Source organism: Neofelis nebulosa, chromosome 13 (assembly GCF_028018385.1).
Source record: "Neofelis nebulosa isolate mNeoNeb1 chromosome 13, mNeoNeb1.pri, whole genome shotgun sequence".
NCBI classification, from domain to species: Eukaryota; Metazoa; Chordata; class Mammalia; order Carnivora; family Felidae; genus Neofelis; species Neofelis nebulosa.
The window spans coordinates 50,651,855-50,674,437 of record NC_080794.1 but is presented as its reverse complement, the minus strand read 5'-3'; the positions used below and the strand labels follow the sequence as shown (position 1 = coordinate 50,674,437).

The 22,583-nt window shown below is 39.4% G+C and overlaps 1 protein-coding gene across 11 annotated transcripts in view; it reads left to right on the top strand.

Moving 5' to 3' along the window:
* PTPN20 (protein tyrosine phosphatase non-receptor type 20) overlaps positions 1-22,583 on the top strand; it is a 121,269-nt gene that overhangs the window by 20,951 nt on the left and 77,735 nt on the right. For 8 of the 11 annotated variants that reach the window (XR_009252381.1, XR_009252380.1, XM_058696957.1 and 5 more), the window contains exons 2-3: positions 9,925-10,078; positions 10,400-10,447. Coding sequence is in view for 8 of the 11 variants with exons in the window: in XM_058696957.1 (XP_058552940.1) it covers positions 10,045-10,078; positions 10,400-10,447 (82 nt within the window). In the remaining 3 variants the exon portion in view is untranslated. The remainder of the gene's footprint in view (positions 1-9,924; positions 10,079-10,399; positions 10,448-22,583) is intronic. The other 3 variants (XM_058696958.1, XM_058696961.1, XM_058696962.1) reach the window with 1 other exon arrangement.

The window sequence follows — 22,583 nt, the reverse complement described above, 5'->3', positions numbered from 1 at the left end:
GCACAGAGTTGGGTGTTTGCGCGGAGCGAGCAAGTTCCCTGGCAGGAACTGGTTCTCTTTGGGATTTTGGCTGGGGAATGGGCGGGGGAGATGGCGCTGGCGAGCGCCTTTGTTCCCCGCCAAGCTGAGCTCTGCCGTCCGGGGGCTCAGCAGCTCTCCCTCCCTTTGTCCTCCAGCCTTCCCGCTTTCTGAGCAGAGCTGTTAACTTCTGACCTCCCAGACGCTAAGTCGCGCTTGCTGTCGGAACACAGTCCGTCCGGCCCCTCCGCTTTTGCCAGCCCGACTCGGGGGCTCTGCTTGGCCGGCGAGCCGCCCCTCCGCCCCGGCTCCCTCCCGCCAGTCCGTGGAGTGCGCACCGCCTCGCCGCCCTTCCTACCCTCTTCCGTGGGCCTCTCGTCTGCGCTTGGCTCCGGAGACTCCGTTCTGCTAATCCTCTGGCGGTTTTCTGGGTTCTTTAGGCAGGTGTAGGTGGAATCTAAGTGATCAGCAGGACGCGCGGTGAGCCCAGCGTCCTCCTACGCCGCCATCTTCCGGAACTCCTCTCTACCTGTTTGAGCAAGTCTTTATTTCTCCTTCACATTGGAAGGATAATTTCACTGTATGCAGAATTCTAAATTGGGTTTTTTTTTTCCTTTCATCATTTAAAGTACTGTATGGTCTTCTTGTTTGTGTGGTTTCTTACAAGAAATCAGATGTAAATCTTGTCTTTGTTCCTCTATAGGTATTGTATTTATCCCCCTTCTCACTTCTTTCAAGATTTTCTCTTTGTCTTTGGTATTCTTCAGTTTGAATACAATATGCTTTGGATATTTATCCTCCTTGGTGTTTTCTGAGCATCTTGGTTCTGTGGTTTCATGTCTGTCATTAATTTGAGGAAAGTCTTGATTATTTTTACTTCAGGTATTTCTCTTCCTTCCTTCCCCACCTTCTTCCCTCCCTCTCTTCTTCCCTCCCTCCCTTCCTTTATGCTCCTTCTGGCATTCCCATTATACATATGTTACACTTTTTAAAATTGTCCAGTAGTTCTTATATATTTTGTTCTATCCCCCACACCCTTTCTTTTTTCTCTTTCTTTTTAGTTTGGGAGGTTTCTGTTGACGTGTCTTCAAGCTTGCTGATTCTTTCTGCAACCAGGCCCAATCTACTGATGAGTTCATCACAAGCATTTTTCATTTATGTTACAGTGTTTTTTACTTTGAACATTTCCTATTTATTTATTTGTTTTTACAGTTTGCCATCTGTTTGTGTCCATGACCCATATATTCTTACACGTTATTACTTCTTTTTCCTAGAGCTCTTAGTTTTTGTTAAATCCCTACTGGATATGTGTGTCATATTGGAATCTAGTTCTGAACTTGCTTTGTCTCTTTAGATGGTAAGGTTTTTCTTTTGCTTGTTTAGAATGTTTTGTAATTTTTCTTGAAAGTCAGACATAGTATTTGAGTAATAAGAACTGAGGTCCTTAGGCTCATAAAAAAAATTTTTTTTAATGTTTATTATTTTTGAGAGAGCATGCAGGGAAGGGGCAGAGAGAGGGAGACACAGAATTGGTAGCAGGTTTCAGGCTCTGAGCTCTCAGCACACAGCCCCACGTGGGGCTCGAACTCACAGACTGCAAGATCATGACCTGAGTTGTAGTCAGCTGCCCAACGAACTGAGCCACCCAGGCACTCCTTTAGGCTTTTAGAGTGAGATTTTGTGTCAGTCTGGCTGGAAACTGGACTCTTGTCTAATGTTTCCTATAGCTGTAGGTGTCAGAGCTTGCAGTTTCTTCTAGTTTCTTTCTTTTTCTTTCTTTAAAAAAAAATCTTTCCATACCTCTGTTGTCTCTAGGTTTTCCTAAGAACTCCTCCTTACATAGAGTTTGTAACTTGCAGCTTGCAGCTTTTTCAATTATAATGCACTGCTAACATATGCTAGCATACTGAAGCCTAGATGATATGGTAGGGCTTTGAGGAAGAAAAGCATTGTGTAATTTTAGGATTAGATCTTGTATTCTTGGTGGGCCTGAGTCCTTAGGATGTGATTTTCTGAATTGTTGATTAGTCTCTTTTCTTATCTCTTTACCTAAGACAGATGGCTAGAGGAGGCTAGAGTTGGAGGTAGCTCTTCCTCCAGGTCAGATAAAGCTCTAGTCAAGTACTCTTCCTTGGAGTGTAGGCCTTTGTTATGGAGAATGCTTTAGGGACAATGCAAATTGTCCCTATTGTCCCAAATTGGTTACGCTGTTCTCCCCTCCCCCATCTAAAACACAAGGGTATTTTTTAAAATATTTTTTCTCATGGGAACCCAGTGGAGTTCTTGGAGCTAAAATTCATATAAGTATTGAGGCTTTTCCAAGTCTGGACCCTCAGTTGTTTGTTTTTTGTTTTTTTTCACTTCACCCCTTTTTATTTTGGAACAGTATTTCATTCCATTCTATGATTATACATCATCCAGTGAGGGGCATTTGGACTGTTTTAAGGTTGGAATTATTATGAAAAGCACTGCTATGAACATTGATGAACAAGTCTTTATGTGCGTGTAAGTTTTCATTTTGCTTAATAAATTTTTCTTAGTAAATATCTAAGAGTGAGCATGCTGCTTCTGTGGTAAGTACATATGTAATGTAAAAAGAAACTGCCACACTTTACTTATAAGCATTTGTATCATTTTACATCCTCCCACTATACGTGAGAATACATAATTTGTCCAGATCATTGCCAACACTTGTAATTTTTCCAAATCATTGTCAACACTTCCAATTTTTAGCCTTTATAATTTTGGGATTTCTAGTTGGGGGAGTAGTGGTATCTTACTGCAGTTTTATTTTGCATTTTCCTGTTATTTAATCATGTTGGGTTATTTTCAAGGCGTGTTGTCAATTTCTTTCCCTCCTTTAGGCGAATTCTGTCTTTTTCCCATTTTTTAAAGAATTGATAGAATTGGCATGGAATGTTATATTAATTTCAGGTGAACCACATAATGATTCGATATTTGTATATATTGGGAGATCAGCACAATAAGACTAAATAACATCTGTCACCACACAATTATAATTCTTTTCTTGTGGTAAGAACTTTCAAGACCCATTCTCTGAGCAACTTTCAAATATACACTACAGTTTTATTGACTCTAGTCACCTGCTGTATGTGACATCTCCAGGGCTTGTTTACTTTATAACTGGAAGTCTGTACCTTCTGACCTCCTTCACCTCAGGGGTTTTTCACTTTCAAAGTAGTCCACGCTCAGCCTACAGCACTTTGTAAAAGCAGTGAGCTTAATTCTCCCTACTCCCTACCGGCTCTGATGCCTCTGTTGTAGGTAAGCTGATCTCAGCAGCACTTGTCTGTATCTGCCTGTCTCTCCAGATTTGGGGTGGCGATTTTCTCTGCTACCTCAGTCCGCTGGTGGATCTAAGAAAAGTCATTGATTTTTACTTTCTTCATCTTTTTTTCTTGTGAAGATGAGAGTGATGACTTCCTAGCTCTTTGCCTGTTAAAGCTAAACCCGAAGTCGCAATTATCTTTTAAAGAGATTAGAAAATCCTTTATATTTTTACCATTCTTTGGCATTCTTACCATTTTTGGTATTTTCCACATGTTTGGCATGTAACTTCAAATTTCCATCTGTGGCCTACTTTTCTTCCTGAAGAACTTCTTTTAACATCTTTTAGTGCAAGTATGCTGACCCTGAATTCTGTCATTTTTTTCATAGGTCCCTCCCAGATTTCCACAATATCTTTGTTTGTCAGCATGTGGACTATGATGTGTGTAATCCATACACTCCCCCCTCCCCCCAGTTGAGGTTCTGAACACATCTTTGATTTGTGATTTCTTATCATCTATTAATTATGGACATTTCTCAGGTATTCTCTCTCTTGGTGACTCCACTTATATAGAAATTAGGCCATTCGATAATGATCCACTACTTTTGAACGATCTTCTGATTTTCACTCATCTGCTTATTTCATTTTGGATCATCTTTATTTACCTGTCTTCAAGCTTACGATTTTTCTCTTCAGCTGTGTTCAGTCTTCTAATAGATCCATCTAAGAAATCCTTTATCTCTGATATTGTTTTCTATTTCTAGCATTTCCATTTGATTTTTTAAAAGTAGTTTCTGTCACTCTACTTAAATTCTCTACCTGTTCATATATGTTGTCCACCTTTTCCCCTCGACCCTTTAACATTGTGCAGTGACATGTTCCTCATTTTAGTTTGAGACCTCATCAGAATCACCTTTACCATCCATATTTCTACCAAAATTCTATTCGTGGTTACTTATGTATTCTCTAAGAAAATGGAAACTTTGTCTGTAGCACTCTTCTTTGCTTCCTGAGCTCTCACAAAAATTGCCTTTAGAAGTCCTTTCATGGCAGTCTAGGCTTTTTCTAGCATGCACCTTGAAACTCTAACAGGCTCCACCCATTTACCCCGGTTCTAAAGCACTCCTGCATGACAGCAGCACCCCCACTTCCCAGAACCAATTTTTGTCCGAGTTCAGGCTGCTTCAACAAAATACCATAAACTGAGTAGCTTAAACAACAAACATTTCTTTCTCGCAGTTTTGGACACTAAAAGTCCACGATCAGGGTGCCAGAATGGTCAGGTTTTGATGGGGACTTTATTCCGGGTTGCAGACTTCCATCTTCTTGTTGTGTCCTCACTGGTGGAAAGAGAGCTCTCTGCTTCCTATAAGGGCCCTAATCCCATTCATGAGGTCTCACTCTCACGACCTACCTTCCAAAGACCCCACCTCCAAATACCATTACATTGGGATTAGGGTTTCAACATATGCATTTTGGAGGACGCAAACATTCAGTCTTTTGCAGGAGGAAACCATGTGCAAGCTTTCCAGAGTCCACTCTTAGTGGGGTCACACAGAATGTATTTAATTCCCCCAGCAACAAATTGTGACAGCTCCTGTGAAGTATGTCTACCTAGGAAGCTCACCTGAGGTTAGGCATTGAGGGTCTTTCTTGGGTGTCAGTCATGAAGACACACAGTATTTGTGTGACTGATGGTGGTCACTGAAATTCCAGATGTCCAGAAGGAAAACAGATGTTCAGCATACACCACATCATTTATACAGTGTAGGCACAGTGAGTCACTCTTCTCATTTAGGGAAATGACTTCTCATATAGGGCAATTCCTGGAAATGACTTTGCCAGGAAAGTTCCCGGATGACAACCAAGGGCCACCCTTGCAAGTAGGTTTTTCTGAATGTGGCAGCCTAAGGCCTGCTATGTCAACTCTTGTCTGCACACGTATGTCATGTGTATATGTTTGTGACTGACATAATCTTAGTTATGGAAAGGCTCAGCTGTACCCTATAAATAAATAGTTCCTTGGGATATACAAGCCAAGGTCTATTGCTTAAAGGTACAGGAGCTACATATTTTGAAACAGGCAGGCACTCTCATGTAGTTACTGGCAAACTTTATTTCCTAAAGAGCGAGAGGAAGGTAAGAAGGAAGATAAAAAAAGAAGAACAACAGACAGATGGATATGATGTTCAGGAGGTTCGAGGGAAGATGCCAAAGCAAGTTATGTCATGAATGAAACAAGCAGTAGAAGATTGTTTGTCTTGGCACCTAAATAGCAGAAACATCTAGGTAATGAAGTCATTTTCAAATGTTGTTAGTAAGTAGTTATTTTTACTAATGCCATTCTAATAATTGAAAAAGTATTTGCTCAGAGTGTGGCTCATGGTAACTATGTCAGTCCCTGGGTTGCAAGTGACTGAGCATTGTTGACACAGACTTCCAGTGCTTTATAATACAAACAAGATGGTAAGGACCCGCGAAGGGGTAACAGTTCTCTCATTTCCATGATGGTGGATAACAGCTCTTTAATGTTTAAACTTCCATTAACAACTTGATTTTTAAAATCATTTTAGCACAATCACCTCTGTGTTTTATTTTACTCTTACTGAAGTAGATTATCTTTTTATGGCTTTTTTTTTTAACGTTTTGTTTATTTTTGAGACAGGGAGAGACAGAGCACGAACAGGGGAGGGTCAGAGAGAGGGAGACACAGAATCTGAAACAGGCTCCAGGCTCTGAGCTGTCAGCACAGAGCCCGACGCGGGGCTCGAACTCACGGACCGCGAGATCATGACCCGATCGGCCGCTTAACCGACTGAGCCACCCAGGCGCCCCTTTTTTTATGGCTTTTTAAAAATCAGCCTTATTGAGGTATAATTATGCACACAAATCTTAATCATGTGAATAAAGACAGTTTTATTTTGTCCTTCCCAATTCGAATACCTTTATTTCTTTTTCTTGCCTGATTGTGCCAGGCAGAACTGCCAGCGGCTCTTGTGCACTTCAGCACCTCGTCCCTCCCTGCTTTGTACCCCCCCGACCCTCACACACACATACTTCAGAGTGACTAGTAAGCCACTGATCAAAAGCGAAATTTCCTGATGGGAACTTCACTTTCTACATGAATACTGGTTATCTTTATAATTGGAAAAAGCAGTAACGCTATTCCTTTAAAAAACACAACAACACTAAAAGCAATTCTTAAGTGGCGTAAAACATGCTACATAATACTAGTCCAAGAAGCTTGCCCTGAGAATTTAGTCACCGGAAATACAGATTTCACAGGAAAGAGCTCTTATACCTGAGGTGGACTTCAGGTAGGGCAGTAGTTACTCAGTACTGGGCATTTGGATTTCTTTCATTCTCTTCTTGCTAGGCCAACACAGGTCTCAGAGAAGAATTTTCAAAAGAATTGGAAGTACTCAGCCCTAGAGGTTAGAATTGTCAGGACAAGGTGCTGAGCATGTCATTTCAAACTATATTTTGGCATTTTGCTTCCAACATAAAGTCCAATATACAGGAATGGCCTTTGCTGGCATCTGCTTTACTTTTGAGAGCATGTGAGACACACTGACAATCGCACCTTAACTAAGCATTGGAGAATATGTACGGTATTCATTGGTTCTTCTGTGTCACTCTAACTCCTAAAGAAAAATGTCCTGCATTTGTTTCTTGGGAAACCAAACACGTGTTTTCTTCCTCTTGTGGTCACATGGGACCACTTTGTGCCATATTGGAACTTTATTTGTCTGTCCTCAGTGCTGTATCCCAAAGCAAGTAATAATTTTTTTTTTTTAATTTTTTTTTCAACGTTTTTAATTTATTTTTGGGACAGAGAGAGACAGAGCATGAACGGGGGAGGGGCAGAGAGAGAGGGAGACACAGAATCGGAAACAGGCTCCAGGCTCCGAGCCATCAGCCCAGAGCCTGACGCGGGGCTCGAACTCACGGACCGCGAGATAGTGACCTGGCTGAAGTCGGACGCTTAACCGACTGCGCCACCCAGGCGCCCAAGCAAGTAATAATTTTTTAATGTTTTCCCCCTTCTCAGGGTTAATTCCTTGATTTTCTATAGTGTAGAAAACTTCTTCAGGAGTTGGGAGAGAAATTTTTAATTTAGGGATCTGACCTCTGGGACTTCCCAGAGTTCTTGGCATGCTATGCAGATGCATACACATTTTTCATGGAATTAAATAATTAGTCAACCCATCAAACATTTCTTGAGTGTGTAGAATGTGTTAGTCACTGAAGATACAACAAGTTAAAGTTCCTGCCTTCAAGGTGTTTATGGTTCAACTTGGGGAGATGAGTCCAGAAAGTATTATAAAAAACAGAAATTATGGGGGGAAGCCTTGATGGGGGCTTACTTAGTCAAGCATTGGAGGAGGTGTGTAATATGGTAGAAGCTTTCACTATATTCCCTTAGAAGTTTTCTTTTGCATTATAATAAGTGAAGATTCTGTTTTTTATTATGTAATTTACTTTTGTAGACTTTATAGAGCCTCTAGGCTTTAATACACACTTGTTGAGTTTTATAATCTTATGCTGTTGCTGATTTACTATAGTAGCTGCAACTCACAAACTGAATTAAATGTTAATCAGCTTAATTAAGATCTTCTTTTATCTATTTGTCCTGCAATATACTAGATCAAGTGTAAGAGAAGGGAAATTCATCCAGTTTTATTTTTATATTTCTATAGGCTGTCTCAAACTCATCGCACTAATAAATGCTAGAAATGGGTATGTGTTTCTGATCAGAGTTGTTTGCTCTGGGAGAAGTACTGGCTTATATGAAAGATTTGATACTGGTGACTGTTGGTATGGATTAATATGAATTTCAGTCTACTTACCTGTGTGCTAGAGAGATCTTGTGTGTGTGTGGGGGTGTGTATTCACATAAAGATGATGAGCTGTTGGAGTGCAGGACCATTTATATGTTTGATTTGGTGGAATGCAGCATATAGCATATTTAAATTATTTAATTTATTTATTTACATGTATTTAGTTTTGAGAGACAGAGAGACACAGAGCGTGAGCAGGGGAGGGGCAGAGAGAGAGGCAGACACAGAATCAGAAGCAGGCTCCAGGCTCTGAGCTGTCAGCGCAGAGCCTGACATGAGGCTTGAACCCACAAACCATGAGATCATGACCTGAGCTGAAGTCGGACGCTTAACCGACTGAGCCACCCAGGCGCCCCCAGTATATAGCATATTTAAACCCTGATATTTAATTAAGAATATCTCCCGTTACCAAAGAGCATCTTAAAATTGTCTGGCAAAATTTCTAAAAAATATTCATTTTTTTGTCTTTAGTTAAGATTGTGTCATTTTAAATATTTTCAGTCATGTATTTGGAAGGCAGAAACTTGGGCATTATTCTCAGTGGTTCTTAGTTACCAGTGAGGTCTTTAACTTCTCAGGTCTGCTTCCAAGGAAGGCTCACCACTGAAGTCCATTACCACAGTACCAGTCATGAGGCCACTGCTGTCCTTTTAAAAAGAAGAGATTTTTTTTTCCTTTCGTCAAAGTAGCATTTAAAAATAAAATTAAAAGTGTGATGCATTAAAATATGAAGTGAAACCATGATAGAGATTGTATTCAATTTATTGATTAATGAAGAAACCAGGAAGTTGGTGAAAGTAGTTCAGAGAAGGTTTGATGATCCAGATTTTTATAGGCAATTGGAATGAATGTTAGAATAAGAACTCTAGGTTAGATTTAGAAAGCCTGGTTTAAGGTCTGACAGGGCAATAGATGATAATCTCTGATGTTATCTCTCCTACTAGAAGAAAAATCTATAGGTTAACATGTAATTTTATTAAGTCTAGGATTTAAACAATGAGTCGTAGTTAACAATTCTCTACATAATTGATAATCCTTGGAAAGGCCTGTTAAATATCAACGTCAACATTAAAAGGACATACCACCTACCTTTTTGCCTTATATCCATGTTTTAAATAATCTTTTTTAACATCCTATATCTCAAAATTCTAAAATTTGTATGTTTCAGGGGCACCTGGATGGCTCAGTTGGTTAAGCGTCTGACTTCGGCTCAGGTCATGATTTCATGGTTTGTGGGTTCAAGCCTCATGTCAGGCTCTGTGCTGACAGCTCAAAGCCTGGAGCCTGCTTAGGATTCTGTCTCCCTTTCTCTCTGCCCCTCCCTCTGCTCATGCTCTGTCTCTGTTTCTCTCTCTCAGAAGTAAACATTTAAAGAAATTAAAAAAAATAAAATATGTTTCAAAACATTAACTTTTAGATTCAGATTACAGCAATCCCATTATCATTTGCAGGTAGTTAATGGAGAAGTTGCCAAACAAAAAGTACTCTAGGTTTCAACCAGAAGGAGTAATGTACCATGATTTTACAGGCCTATTATTTACAGGCAAAGATTAGAAAAGAAAACATGCTTATTCTATCTGAGGATTTTTAATAGATTGAACATGAACTATTTGAAGACGGGCTCTGTAGTCAGTTCTTATCCATTCAATATTGAATCCCCAACACCTACTTTAGCATAAGTGTGGCATTCAAAGAATTAAGTCATCGAGTGACAGTGACTGGGTAAATATCAGTAATAATCTAATAGCAATTTCTTTGCATTGTGTGTTTGACCAGGTGAACAACAATTGTGTGCTGGCCCCAGGATACTAATCAGAACTTCTGCCTGACTCTCAAGGCACAAGGCTCAGTACCTGCAGAAGCCTTTTACCCATCTAATCCGGGCGTGGGGACAACATGTCTGCACCTAGGAAGGCCACAGCAGAGTCTGGTAGGTTCTCATGCCTCACACACTTTGGGGGATGTGGAGCAGAAGGAACCAGAGCCGTGCTTCTCAGACTATAAATACATGTGGGAACCACCTGTGAATTCGTTGTTAACCTGCAGATTCTGACTCACTGGGTCTGTGCAGGAGTCCAAGATGCTGTATGTCTAACAAGCTGTCACATTTTGAGTAGCAAGGAATAGATTCTAGTGTTTTATTATACTCTTTCCATAGAACATTTTTCCAATTATGTAAATAATATGTTACCTATATAACATGTAATATATAATTATATATAATAATAAATGTAATATGTATTTATTGCAGAGAATTTGGAAAGTACAAACGAGCACAGAAACACAAGGAAGGCTTTTGGTATGTAATAACTAACACGGTGTTTAGATGAGATGCCACTGTGTCCCAGGTGATCCATATTGTCATTGTCTTGTCTCAAACATTAGCAGCTTGCCATCATTTTTCAACATTTCTTTTATACCTGTCCTCATTCTTTCCATGTTGGGCTCAGCTGCTGGTCCCTCTCCTAGACTGCCCTCCTTGTCATCAGTGTTACTCCCTGGCCTAGAGGGCTGAGCCAGAGCTCTACATAGGGCTGTCCTTGCTGGGCTGCTTCTCTGCTGTTTCACCTCTGACTCCAGAAGTCCTTCTGGTCCTGTCTACATTCTGAAAGACATGGAGACAGCTTTTTTTCTCATTGTGGTATTACTTATCCAAGCATATATGTTGTTTCCAGTTTCTTTCCTTCCATCATAGACATTCCTATTGACAACATGTTAACACTTGCAGGTTTATTCTTTGGTTGAATTCCTCCTTTAGGATAAATTCCCAGGATTGGGCTCCTTGAGCTAACAGGTCTGAAATTTTGTATTGCCTTTTTTTTTTTTAAGTTTATTTATTTATTTTGAGACAGCACAAGTTGGGGAGGGGCAGAGAGCAAGGGTGAGAGAGAATCCCAAGCTGTGAGATCATGACATGAGCCAAAATCAAGTCAGATGCTCAACTGACTGAGCCACCCAGGCACCCCAAGAATTTTGTACTGCTTTTACTATCTATTGCCAAATTATTTTCCAGAAAAAGTTAATCATATTACCAGGATTATACCAGTTCTACTGTAACCTCACCATATTTGGTGTTATCACAGCAAGAAGAAAGGTAATTTATGAAATGATATCTTGAGTTTCCTTTTCTCTTCCATTTCTATGATTACTGTTCAGGATTATCTATTTCATTTTGTGTAACTTGATTTTTTTTTAGTGTGTGTTCTGCGTTTTCCTTTTTGAGATAGCTATGTACTCACCAACAGTTCTATCAATTATCTTCTGACCTTCTACTAAAGAATATGATCAAATTTGGGGCGCCTGGGTGGCTCCGTCAGTTGAGTGTCCGACTTCGTTCAGGTCATGGTCTCACGATTCTTGGGTTCAAGCCCCGTGTTGGGCTCTGTGCTGACAGCTTGGACCCTGGAGCCTGCTTCTGATTCTGTGTCTCCCTCTCTTTCTGTCCCCCCTCGCCCCCAATTACTCTCTGTCTCTCAAAGGTGAATAAGTGTTTAAAAAAATAAAAAAACCCATAAGAATATGATCAACATATGAATTTTACTGAGGTCTTTTAAAATACAATTTTGCATCAGTTTCTTTCCTATTTTATGTTCTAACCACTCCATTCCTTTATTTTAGGTTTTTTGAAAAGGACAAAAACAGCACACAAAAAGATAGTTGAGGCACCCATTTACCCAAGACCTTTGCAATTACTGTGCACGTGACCAAACTGGGTGGGTTTTCCTGAAAGAAATTACAATGAAAGTAGCAATTGTCATATTTTATTGGCAGAACTTTTTAGATTCTAAATGTATATGGTAACTTACAGCTTTGTTCTTTATTGCCACCTAGTGAATGGCAATATTCTTTTCTCGAGGAAAGAGTGTGCTTGCAAAATTGAAAAGTTAAACATATAGATGGATTGAAAGTCCACAGTAAGTGGCGCCTGGGTGACTCAGTCAGTTGAGCATCCGACTATTGATTTTGGCTCAGGTCATGATATCATGGCTTCTGAATTTGAGCCCTGTGCGGAGCCTGCTTGGGGTTCTCTCTCTGCCTCTCCTGCTGTCTCTCTTTTTCTCTCTCTCTCTCAAAATAAATGAATAAACTTAAAAAAATAAAAAAAATAAAGTCCACAGTAAAAAAGAGCAAGAATCAAGTTACTTTATTTTTTAAAATTTATTTCTTTATTTACATTTTAGTTAGTTAATATACAATGCAATATTGGTTTCAAAGTAGAATTCAGTGATTCGTCACTTACATAGAACACCTAGTGTTCCTCACAACAAGTGCCCTCCTTAATACCCATCACCCATCTAGCCCATCTCCCACTCACCTCCCTCCGTCAACTCTGTTTATTTTCTATCATTAAGAGTCTCTTGTGGTGGTTTGTTTTCCTCTCTTCTCTCCCCTCCCTCTTCCCATATGTATATTCATCTAATTTGTTTCTTAAATTCCCCATATGAGTGAAATCATATAATGACTTTCTCTGATTGGCTTATTTTGCTTAGCATAATATATTCTAGCTCCATCCATGTCCTTGCAAATGGCAAGGTTTCATTCTTTCTGACAGCTGAGTAATATTCCATTGTTTGTATATACCACATCTTCTTTATCCATTCATCAGTCGATGGACACTTGGGCCCTCTCCATAGTTTGGCTGTTGTTGATAATGCTGCTGTAAACGTTGGGATGCACCTACTCCTTTGAATATGTATTTTGTATCCTTTGGGTAAATACCTAATAGTGCAATTGCTGGATTGTAGGGTAGTTCTATTTTTAGTCTTTTTAAGAAACTCCATACTCTTTGCAAGAGTGGCTGCACCAGTTTGCATTCCTACCAGCAGTGCAAGAGGGTTCCCCTTTCTCCGCATCCTTGCCGATACCTGTTGTTTCTTGGGTTGTCAATTTTAGCCATTCTGACGGGTGTGAGGTGGTATCTCATTGCGGCTTTGATTTGTGTTTCCCTAATAACGATGTTGAACATCAACAATGTTGATGTTGAACATCGTTTCATGTGTCTGTTAGCCATCTGGATGTCTTTTTTGGAAGAGTGTCTGTTCATGTCTTCATTTCTTAACTGGGTTGTTTGTTTTTTAGGTTTTGAGTTTGATTAGTTCTTTATAGATTGGATATTAACCCTTTATTAGATATGTTGTTTGCAAATATCTTCTCCCATTCCAGAGGCTGCCTTTTAGTTTTATTGACTGTTTCCTTCACTGTGCAGAAGCTTTTTATCTTGATGAAGTCACAGTATTTCGTTTTTGCTTTTTTCCCTCTTGCCTCTAGAGACATGTCTAGTAGAAAGTTGCTATGGCAGAGTCAAAGAGGTTGCTGCCTGTGTTCTCCTCTCAGATTTTGATGGTTTCCTGTCTCATGGTTGTCTTCCATCCAATTTGAATTTATTTTTGTATATGGTGTAAATAAGTGGTCTGTTTTTCATTTTTCTGCATGTTGTTGTCCAGTTTTCCCAACACCATTTGTTGAAGAGACAGTCTTCCATTGGATATTCTTTCCTGCTTTGTTGAAGATTAGTTGGCCATATAGTTGTGGGTCCATTTTTGGGTTTCCTATTCTGTTCCATTGATCTATGTGTCTGTTTTTGATGACTACAGCTTGTAATGCAGCTTGAAGTGTGAAATCATGATGCCTCCAGCTTTGCTTTTCTTTTTCAGGATTGCCTTGGCTATTAGGGGTCTTTTGTGGTTCCATACTAATTTTAGAATTTTTTTATCTAGCTCTATGAAGAATGCTGGTGGTATTTTGATAGGGATTTCATTAAATATGTAGATTGCTTTGGGTAGTAGAGACATTTTAACAATGTTTGTTCTTCTAATCCGTGAGCATGGAATGCTTTTCCATTTCTGTGTGTCCTCTTCAATTCTTTCATAAATGTTCTATAGTTTTCAGAGTACAGATCTTTTACCTTGTTAGTTAGGTTTATTCGTAAGTATCTTATTGTTTTTGGTGCAGTTGTAAATGGGACTGATTCCTTGATTTCTTTTTCTGCTGCTTTGTTATTGGTGTATAGAAATGCAACAGATTTCTGCATGTTGATTTTATATCCTACGACTTTGCTGAATTCATGTATCAGTTCTAGCAATTTTTCTGTGGATTCTTTTGAGTTTTCTACATAGAGTATCATGTTGTCTGCAAATACTGAAAGTTTGACTTCTTCCTTGCCAATTTGTATGCCCTTTATTTCTTTTTGTTGTCTGACTACTGAGGCCAAGACTTCCAGTATTGGTATTAGTTGTGGGTCTTTTATATACGGCCTTTATGATGTTGAGGCATGTTCCATCTATCCCTACTTTGTTGAGGGTTTTTATCAAGAATGGATGCTGTATTTTGTCAAATGCTTTTTCTGCGTCAATTGACAGGATCATATGGTTCTCATCCTTTCTTTTGTTAATGTAGTGTATCACATTGATTGATTTACGAATATTGAACCAACCCTGCAGCCCAGGAATAAACCCCACTTGACCACGGCAAATAATTCTTTTAATGTACTATTGAAATCAATTTGCTAGTATCATGTTGAGAATTTTTGTGTCCAGGTTCATCAGGGATACTAGCCTTTAATTCTCCTTTTTAGTGGGGTCTTTGTCTGGTTTTGGATCAAAGTAATGCTGGCTTTCTAGGAGGAGTTTGGAAGCTTTTGTTCCATTTCTATTCTTTTGGAACAGTTTGAGAAGAATAGGTATTAACTCTTCTTTAAATGTCTGGTAGAATTCTTCTGGGAAACCATCTGGTCCAGGACTCTTGTTTGCTGGGAGATTTTTTTTTTTAAGTTTATTTATTTTGAGAAAGAGAGTGTGAGTAGGGCAGAGAGAGGGAGAGAGAGAATCTTGAAAGAATCCTAAGTAGGCTCCACGCTGTCAGCACAGAGCCCAGGATGGGGCCTGAACCCATGAACTGTAAGATCATGAACTGAGCCGAAACCAAGAGTCAGACATTTAACCAACTCAACCACCCAGGTACCCCTTGTTGGGAGATTTTTAATTACTGATTCAAGTTCTTTGCTGGTTATTGATCTGTTCAAATTTTCTATTTTTACCTTTTTTAGTTTTGGTAGTGTGTGAGTTTCTAGGAATTTGTCCATTTCTTCCAGATTGTCCAGTTTGTTGGAATATAATTTTAGTAGTATTCCCTTATTATTGTTTGTATTTCTGTGGTGTCAGCTGTGATAAAAAATGTGATTTTTATCTATTTGGGTCCTTTCTGTTTTCTTTTTGATGAGTCTGGTTAGGGGTTTATCAATTTTGTTTATTCTTTCAAAGACGCAGCTCTTAGTTTTGTTGATCTCTTCTACTGCTTTTTTTGTTTCTATATTATTTATTTCTGCTCTAATCTTTATTATTTCTCTTCTGCTGGCTTTCAGCTTTATTTGCTGTTTTTTTCCGAGCTTCTTTAGGTGTAAGGTAGGTAGTGTGTTTGGGATCTTTCTTGCTTCTTGAGAGAAGTCCAAATTGCAGTATCCTTTCTTTCTAGGACTGCCTTTGCTACATCCCAAAGGGTTTGGACTGCTGTGTTTTCATTTTCATTTGCTTCCATGAATTTTTTTTCTTTAATTTCCTGGTTAACCCATTCATTCTTTAGTAGGATGTTCTTTAACTCTTATGTATTTGAGGGCTTTCCAAATTTTTTCTTGTGGTTGGCTTCAACTTTCATAGTGTTGTGATCTGAAAATATGCATGGTATGATTGATGTTGATGACTGTTGACGACTGATTTGTGACCATGTATGTGATCTGTTCTGGAGAATGTTCCATGTACATGAGAAGAATATGTATTCTGCTACTTTAGGATGAAATGTTCTGACTATATATATATCTATTAGGTCTATCTGGTCCAGTGTGTCATTCAAAGCCATTACTTCCTTGTTGATTTTCTGCTTACATGGTCTGCCCATTGTTGTAAGTGGGGTGTTAAAGTCCCCTACTATTATTGTATTATTATCAATGAGTTTCTTTATGTTTGTTATTAATTGATTTATATATTTGGGTACCTCCAAGTCAGGGGCATAAATATTTACGATTGTTAGCTCTTCTTGATGAATAGATTCCTTAATTATGATATAATGCCCTTCTTCATTTCTTGTTACAGTCTTTGTTTTAAAATCTAGTTTGTTTGATACAAGTGTGGCTCCTCTGGCTTTCTTTTGACATCCATTAGCATGATAAATGGTTGTCCATCTCCTCACTTTCCATCTGCAGGTGTCTTTAGGTCTACAGTGAGTCTCCTGTAGGCAGCATATAGATGAATCTTGTTTTTTTTTTTTTTATCCATTCTGATACCCTATGTCTTTTGATTGAAGCATTTAGTCTGTTTACATTCAGAATGATTATTGAAAGATAAATTTAGTGCCATTTGTTACCTGTAGAGATGATGTTTCTAGTGATGTTCTCTGGTCCTTTCTAGTCTTTGTTGCTTTAGTCTTTTTTTTTCCTCCACCCAAAGGGTCCGCCTTAAAATTTCTTGCATGGCTGGGTTAGTGTTCATGAACTCCTTTAGTTTTTGTTTGTTGGGAAACTCAATCTCTTCTTCTATTCTGAATGACAGCCTTTCTGGATAAAGAATTCTTGGCTGCATAATTTTTCCCATTCAACACGTTGAATATATCCTGCCATTCCTTTCTGGCCTGCCAAATTTCACTGGACAGGTCTGCTGCTTACTTTGTGTGCCTACTCTTGCAGGTTAAGGACCTTTTGTCCCTAGATGCTTTCAGAATTCTCTTTATCTTTGTATTTTGCAAGTTTCACTATGATATGTCATGGTGTTGACCTGTTTCTGTTGATTTTGAAAGGAGCTCTCTGTGCCTCTTGGACTTGAATATTTGTTTCCTTCCCCAGATTTCCTTTCAGCTAAAATTTGTTCTAATAAACCTTATGCTCCTTTTCCCCACTCTTCTTCTGGGAATCCTATGATACAGATGTTGTTCCATTTTATTGAATCACTAAATTCCCTAAGTCTCCTCTTGTGATCTAATAGTTTTTTTTCCCTCTTCTTTTTAGCTTCATTGTTTTCCATAATTTTATCTTCTATATCACCTATTCTCTCCTCTGCTTCTTTAATCCTCATTTTGACTGTATCCAGTCAATTTTGCATCTGTTATCGCATTTTTTATTTGAGCCTGACTAGTTTTTATGTCTTTGATCTCTGAAGCAAGGGTTTCTCTGTTGTCTTCTATGCTTTTTTCAAGCCCAGCTGGTAGTCATATGACTGTTCTGAATTCATCTTCAGATATTTTGCTTCTATCTTTTTTTAATTTTCTTAATGTTTATTTATTTTTGAGACAGAGAGAGTGAGTGAGAGAGAGAGTGGGGGAGGGGCAGAGAGAGAGGGAGATACAGAATCTGAATCAGGCTCCAGGCTCCAAGCTGTCAGCACAGAGCCTGACATGGGGCTCGAACTCATGAACCGTGAAATCATGATCTGAGCAGAAATTGGAAGCTTAACTGACTGAGCCACCAGGTACCCCATATCTATTTTTTTTGGAAAAAAAAAACAAACCTTTTTTTAATGTTTATTTTTCAGAGAGAGAGAGAGAGAGAGAGAGAGAGAGAGAATGAGCATGGGAGGGGCAGAGAGAGAGAGGGAGACACAGAATCCAGAGCAGGCTCCAGGCTCTGAGCTGTCTGCACAGAGCCTGATTCAGGGCTCGAACCCACAAACTGTGAGATCATGACCTGAGCTGAAGTCGGATGCTTAGCCAACTGAGCCACCCAGGGGCCCCTTACTTATATCTGTTTTGAGCAAGTCTCTGGATGTGACTTCTTCTTGACCTTTCTTTTGGGGGGGAATTCTTCCATCTTGCCATTTTGGCTATGTTTCTGTCTCGTGTGTGTTTTGAAAGCTTGTTATATTTCTTGCACCTGAGAGTACTGCTATATTTAAAAGGCGTCTCACACTGTCCAGAGCCTGACGCTTCAGGAAGTGTTTCTGGTATGTGCTGTGTGTATTCTGCTGTTGCATTTTGGCTGCCCTTTCCCACTGGTCAATCAGAGCTCCTTCTTGCTTGTCATGTGGTGTTTGGGCCTTTAACTAGGTGTGCTTTGATTTGTTTGTTAAAATAAGCCTTGCACCTGCCATGCTGTCTCCCTCCAACTGTGGAGATCTTTCTGCCAGGCCACAGATCGATTTCCTAAGTGTTCCACATGATCTGACCTCAACACAGCTGTGTTTGATGGATGTGGAAAGCCCAGGGTCCCCTACTTTTCTGTCAACTTAACTCGTCCACCCTAAGAACTAAATTACTTTAAATGAATTAAAATCTGTAGTCACATACACAGTCCCCAAATCACCTTTAAAAGCATTTATAGTGTTCATGGAATTCCAGCTGAATTTATATTCTCTTTTCTGGGCTCCCTTAAGCCTTTATTTATATTCTTATTTGAGTGTTTGTTTTATTGTCTCATGTTACAGTTACTTTTATACTTCCTTATTGAAGTACAGACTTCTTGAGGATAAAGGTTGAGTCTTTTTCCTCTTTGCTTAAGCACGCTCAGTGCTTTGTATATTGTAAATATATAATGTTTAATAAATGTTGAGTTGAACATGATTTCAGAGCTGCTTTTAGTGGTGGGAGAAATCAAAGAACAAAAGAGGTACCCCTGATCTATGGTTTCTGCAATATATTGTCCTTAAAGAAATGACAGATTAGCAGTTTTGATTTATGCCAAATGTCGATGAACCAAACAGATAGCTTATGACACATTGAGTGAATGAAATGATCTTTAAGAACTGAGCTTCACTAAGAACAAGAGGGATTAAACCAATCTCCATCTAGAGTAATCTAGAGCAGCCCTGGATCAAGACGAAGCTTTCTTCATCCTGATAGTGTAATTGTTCTCCTTCCTGGCTACCCTAAGATTAGGATGACCCAAACCTCCAAACCCCAGGAAATTATTTGTTTGGAGAATTTCATGGCCCTGAAGCTTCCCTGGAATCCCTTTGCAAAGTGAAATAGGTGCTTGAATTTAGCAATGTTTGCTGAAGTCAGGAGTCATCCTTTTAGGATTCCAAAAGTGGTAGAATACACAGGAGATTCATTTACTAGTTTAACTAGTTTACTAGCCATTTATATGTCCCATTGGCAAAGTCTATGTGAAGATCATCAGCCTTCTTCATGTTTTAGTCTCCTTAAAACTTAACCACAGTGACCTGAAATTTCTGGTGATTTTGATGCATCAGGTCCGGTATTCTGAATTATTCAGAACCGTGTAGGCCCTGAGCTAGCTACCTAGCCCAGAGTTTATGCTACTCTCTGTTAGTTCCTGAGGATCCTGGAAGAGAGCATCATTTTCATTATGGTAAATGTCCAGGCCACAATAGACCAGTAAGTTCTTTGCGCTAGTTCACTTTTAGTTTTTATAGCCAACCCCACTTTTTCTTGAGATACTTCTTTATCACCTTCTCACCCATGTGTCTGAGAAAGGGCAACATTTGTAGCTTGTACTTTTTAAGGTTCTCTAAGTTCATGTCCCCTTATCAATAAGCCAGATGGGGTATTTAGAGGAGTCACTGGGAAGTACGTTTGGTACTGTGCCTCATATGAGTATAATGACAGGCTGCATAGCTCCTAAATAAATGCTGAGTTAACGTACAGCAGGTCATGAGATCAGTCCACACATCTTTCCTAATAATTATGTCCTTCCCTCTTAGTTCTCCTCTCTCTAGAATCATCCTGACTCTGGCCATTGGTCAAGGGGTCTCCATCCACAAGAAAGATTTATAGGATACCACACCAGGGGCTGCTACTAGCCTAGCTACTAGGCTACTAGGCCTCGGCTGCTAGCAGCCTCGGCTGCTACTAGGCCTCGGCGAGCCTTGCTCGCCATTGGAAAAATCCCACAGGCTTACCCAACTCCTGTGAAATCTCTACCACCTGACCCTTCAAGAAACCACATTCTGGATTTTTCCTAAATCACTGAAGTAATAAAGGTTGCCATCTTTCTACTACCATTAATCAATTCATTCACATTCTCCCTGGTTTTTAACTTCCTGACCATTCCCATATGCCAGTGTATAATGCCATGCACCCGGACTTTCAGGACATGCTCTACAAATAGCCTTCTTCAAGGCCTGCTCCAGTGCCTGAGCCGAGGAAAAAGGTTGGACACCAGAGTAATTCATAGGAGCTTGAGGCTCAGACTTTTTTAGGGACAGGATCTCAGACTGAGCAAAAAAGGGACACCTTGTCTTATCCCAAGGCTAGGGAATCTAGGAATGAGTAGGGTGGGACAAGAGGATGTTCTCTCCAGCCTGGTGCTTTTAAACTTTCATGTCTGCCCATAAACAACACATGAGCACACATAAAAATGGGTCTCTTATGTGTGTTCATTTTCATGGACCATAAATTAAAGAATTTATGGCCTTGTGCCTTGTATGACTTTCCATTTCATATTTCATTCCTTGCACAGATGCCTAGCGCCTCTTCTCCAGTTTTGACCTGTTCCTTTCCTTCTTTGATTTTTATTTGCACTCTTCTTCTGGCCAAGGGATTTTCCTGGTTTTGGGAAAATACCATTTTAGTCTACTAATCTAGAACCTGTGATAGAAGTCCACACCCTAACAGAAAAGCTTTCCATGTTGCCCAACACCTTGCATTTGTCCAGACCTGGTAAAAGTACTCTTATTGCTAGAGAAACGTGATAAGATGGACCACACAATGACAGTTAGTAACAAAATTCATCGTTCCACAAACATTTTTCTAGTGCATGTTTTGGCTTGGCCAGACATGGAAGGGAAGGGAAGTAGAGAAAGCATGGTCTCTCCCAAGAAGATTACAATATATTGTGGACATTTGTATGCAGGTAGATTATAATATAAATGTTTATCTTGTAATAATCATATGGGGAAAGTGCTATAGTAATCTCAGCGGATTTGGAAAAGGAACTAAACAAGGTAAAATATATTAAGAATAAAATTAAAGTTTTTTGTTTGTTATGTTAGAAATTCAGCTCTGAATATGACCAAGGTAAACTGTTTAAAATGTATTTAGGAGACAAGAACCTGAGCAATCCTTGCACTAAAACACGGCAGACTAAGTACAGGCTTTAGTGTATGCTCCCTCTAGAAATTCTACTAAAGAGGTAGTGAGGGAATGGAAAGATGTAAACCCATACAGACATCTTGACAGGAGAGGAGACACTGGAAGGTGAAAGAGTCTAACCATTTTGGAAGATGGAAGGCAGATGGGTGATGACTTTAGCAGAGCAGAGGAGAAGAAACCCACTGCCAGAAAGGGATGAGGTAGGAGAAGCTGCCAATATAAGAAATAGCTAGATTTTTGCATTAGAACTAAGAAGTATTCAGGAATTGAAGGTACTGAGTGAAACAGGAAAATTATTGAAAGCCTGTAATATTAGAATTTTCTAGACACAAGACAGTTGTTCTTTTCTTACCTTGGCTAAGCACAGGAGGCTTGCTCTGTAGAGGTGGAGGTGGAGGAGTTGTTTGGTTTGGAGGTTGGTTGGACTGGGAGGGGAGAGGGCTGCTACACTGAAAATGGAGTGGTAGTAGAAAGTTTGTGCTTAGCACAAGGTTAAGACTCTCCCTCCCTCCTTCCCATCAACCGTCCATTTTCCTCCACTCAGCTGTTAACAATGCTGGTAGCCAGGTTTATACACCATAGGCAGGAAATCAGAGGATTTATCTCTGGGGAAATTGGCTTTTCTGAGGAAACATCTACAGACTTTGGGAAGTTCTCAATTAAAGGACAATGCATGTGTGTCTCCCTCTGTCTTTGAATTTTCATATAACAAGGACTACTTACTACTAGTCAAAGACACACACACACACACCTTCTTAATATCTTAGTGTTATGCATGAATGAATGGCCAAAGGTCACCAGATAGATATCTGAGGAAAGCCTTTGAGTAAAATAAACAAATGGGAAAAGAATGAATTCAGATAGCGCCTGGGTGGCTCAGTCGGTTAAGTGTCTGACTTCGGCTCAGGTTATGATTTCACAGTTCATGGGTTCAAGCCCTGTGTTGGGCTCTGTGCTGACAGTTCAGAGCCTAGAGCCTGCTTTGGATTCTGTGTCTCCCTCTCTCTCTGCCCCTCCCCTGTTCATGCTTTGTCTGTCTGTCTGTCTGTCTCTCTCTCTCTCTCAAAAATAAATGTTAAAAAAAATTTAAAAAAAGAATGAATTCAGAGACAATGCAGGTAGAAAACAAATAAGTAAATACTGTAATTAATATGCTTAGAGAACTGAGACAATAGTGCAATAAGAAACGCGAACAGGATTGTCAAAACAAGGACCAATCAATCAATAAAAAGAGCTGTTAGAAATTTAGCAACTGCTAACAGAAATACCAGAATTGAATATAAAGTTAGATATATCTTTCAGAAAATAGGATAAAGAGATAAAAAATAGAGAAAAGATAAGATTAGAGGATGAATTCAAGATAGTCTGCATGTAACTAATAGGAATTCAGGAAAAAAAAAAAA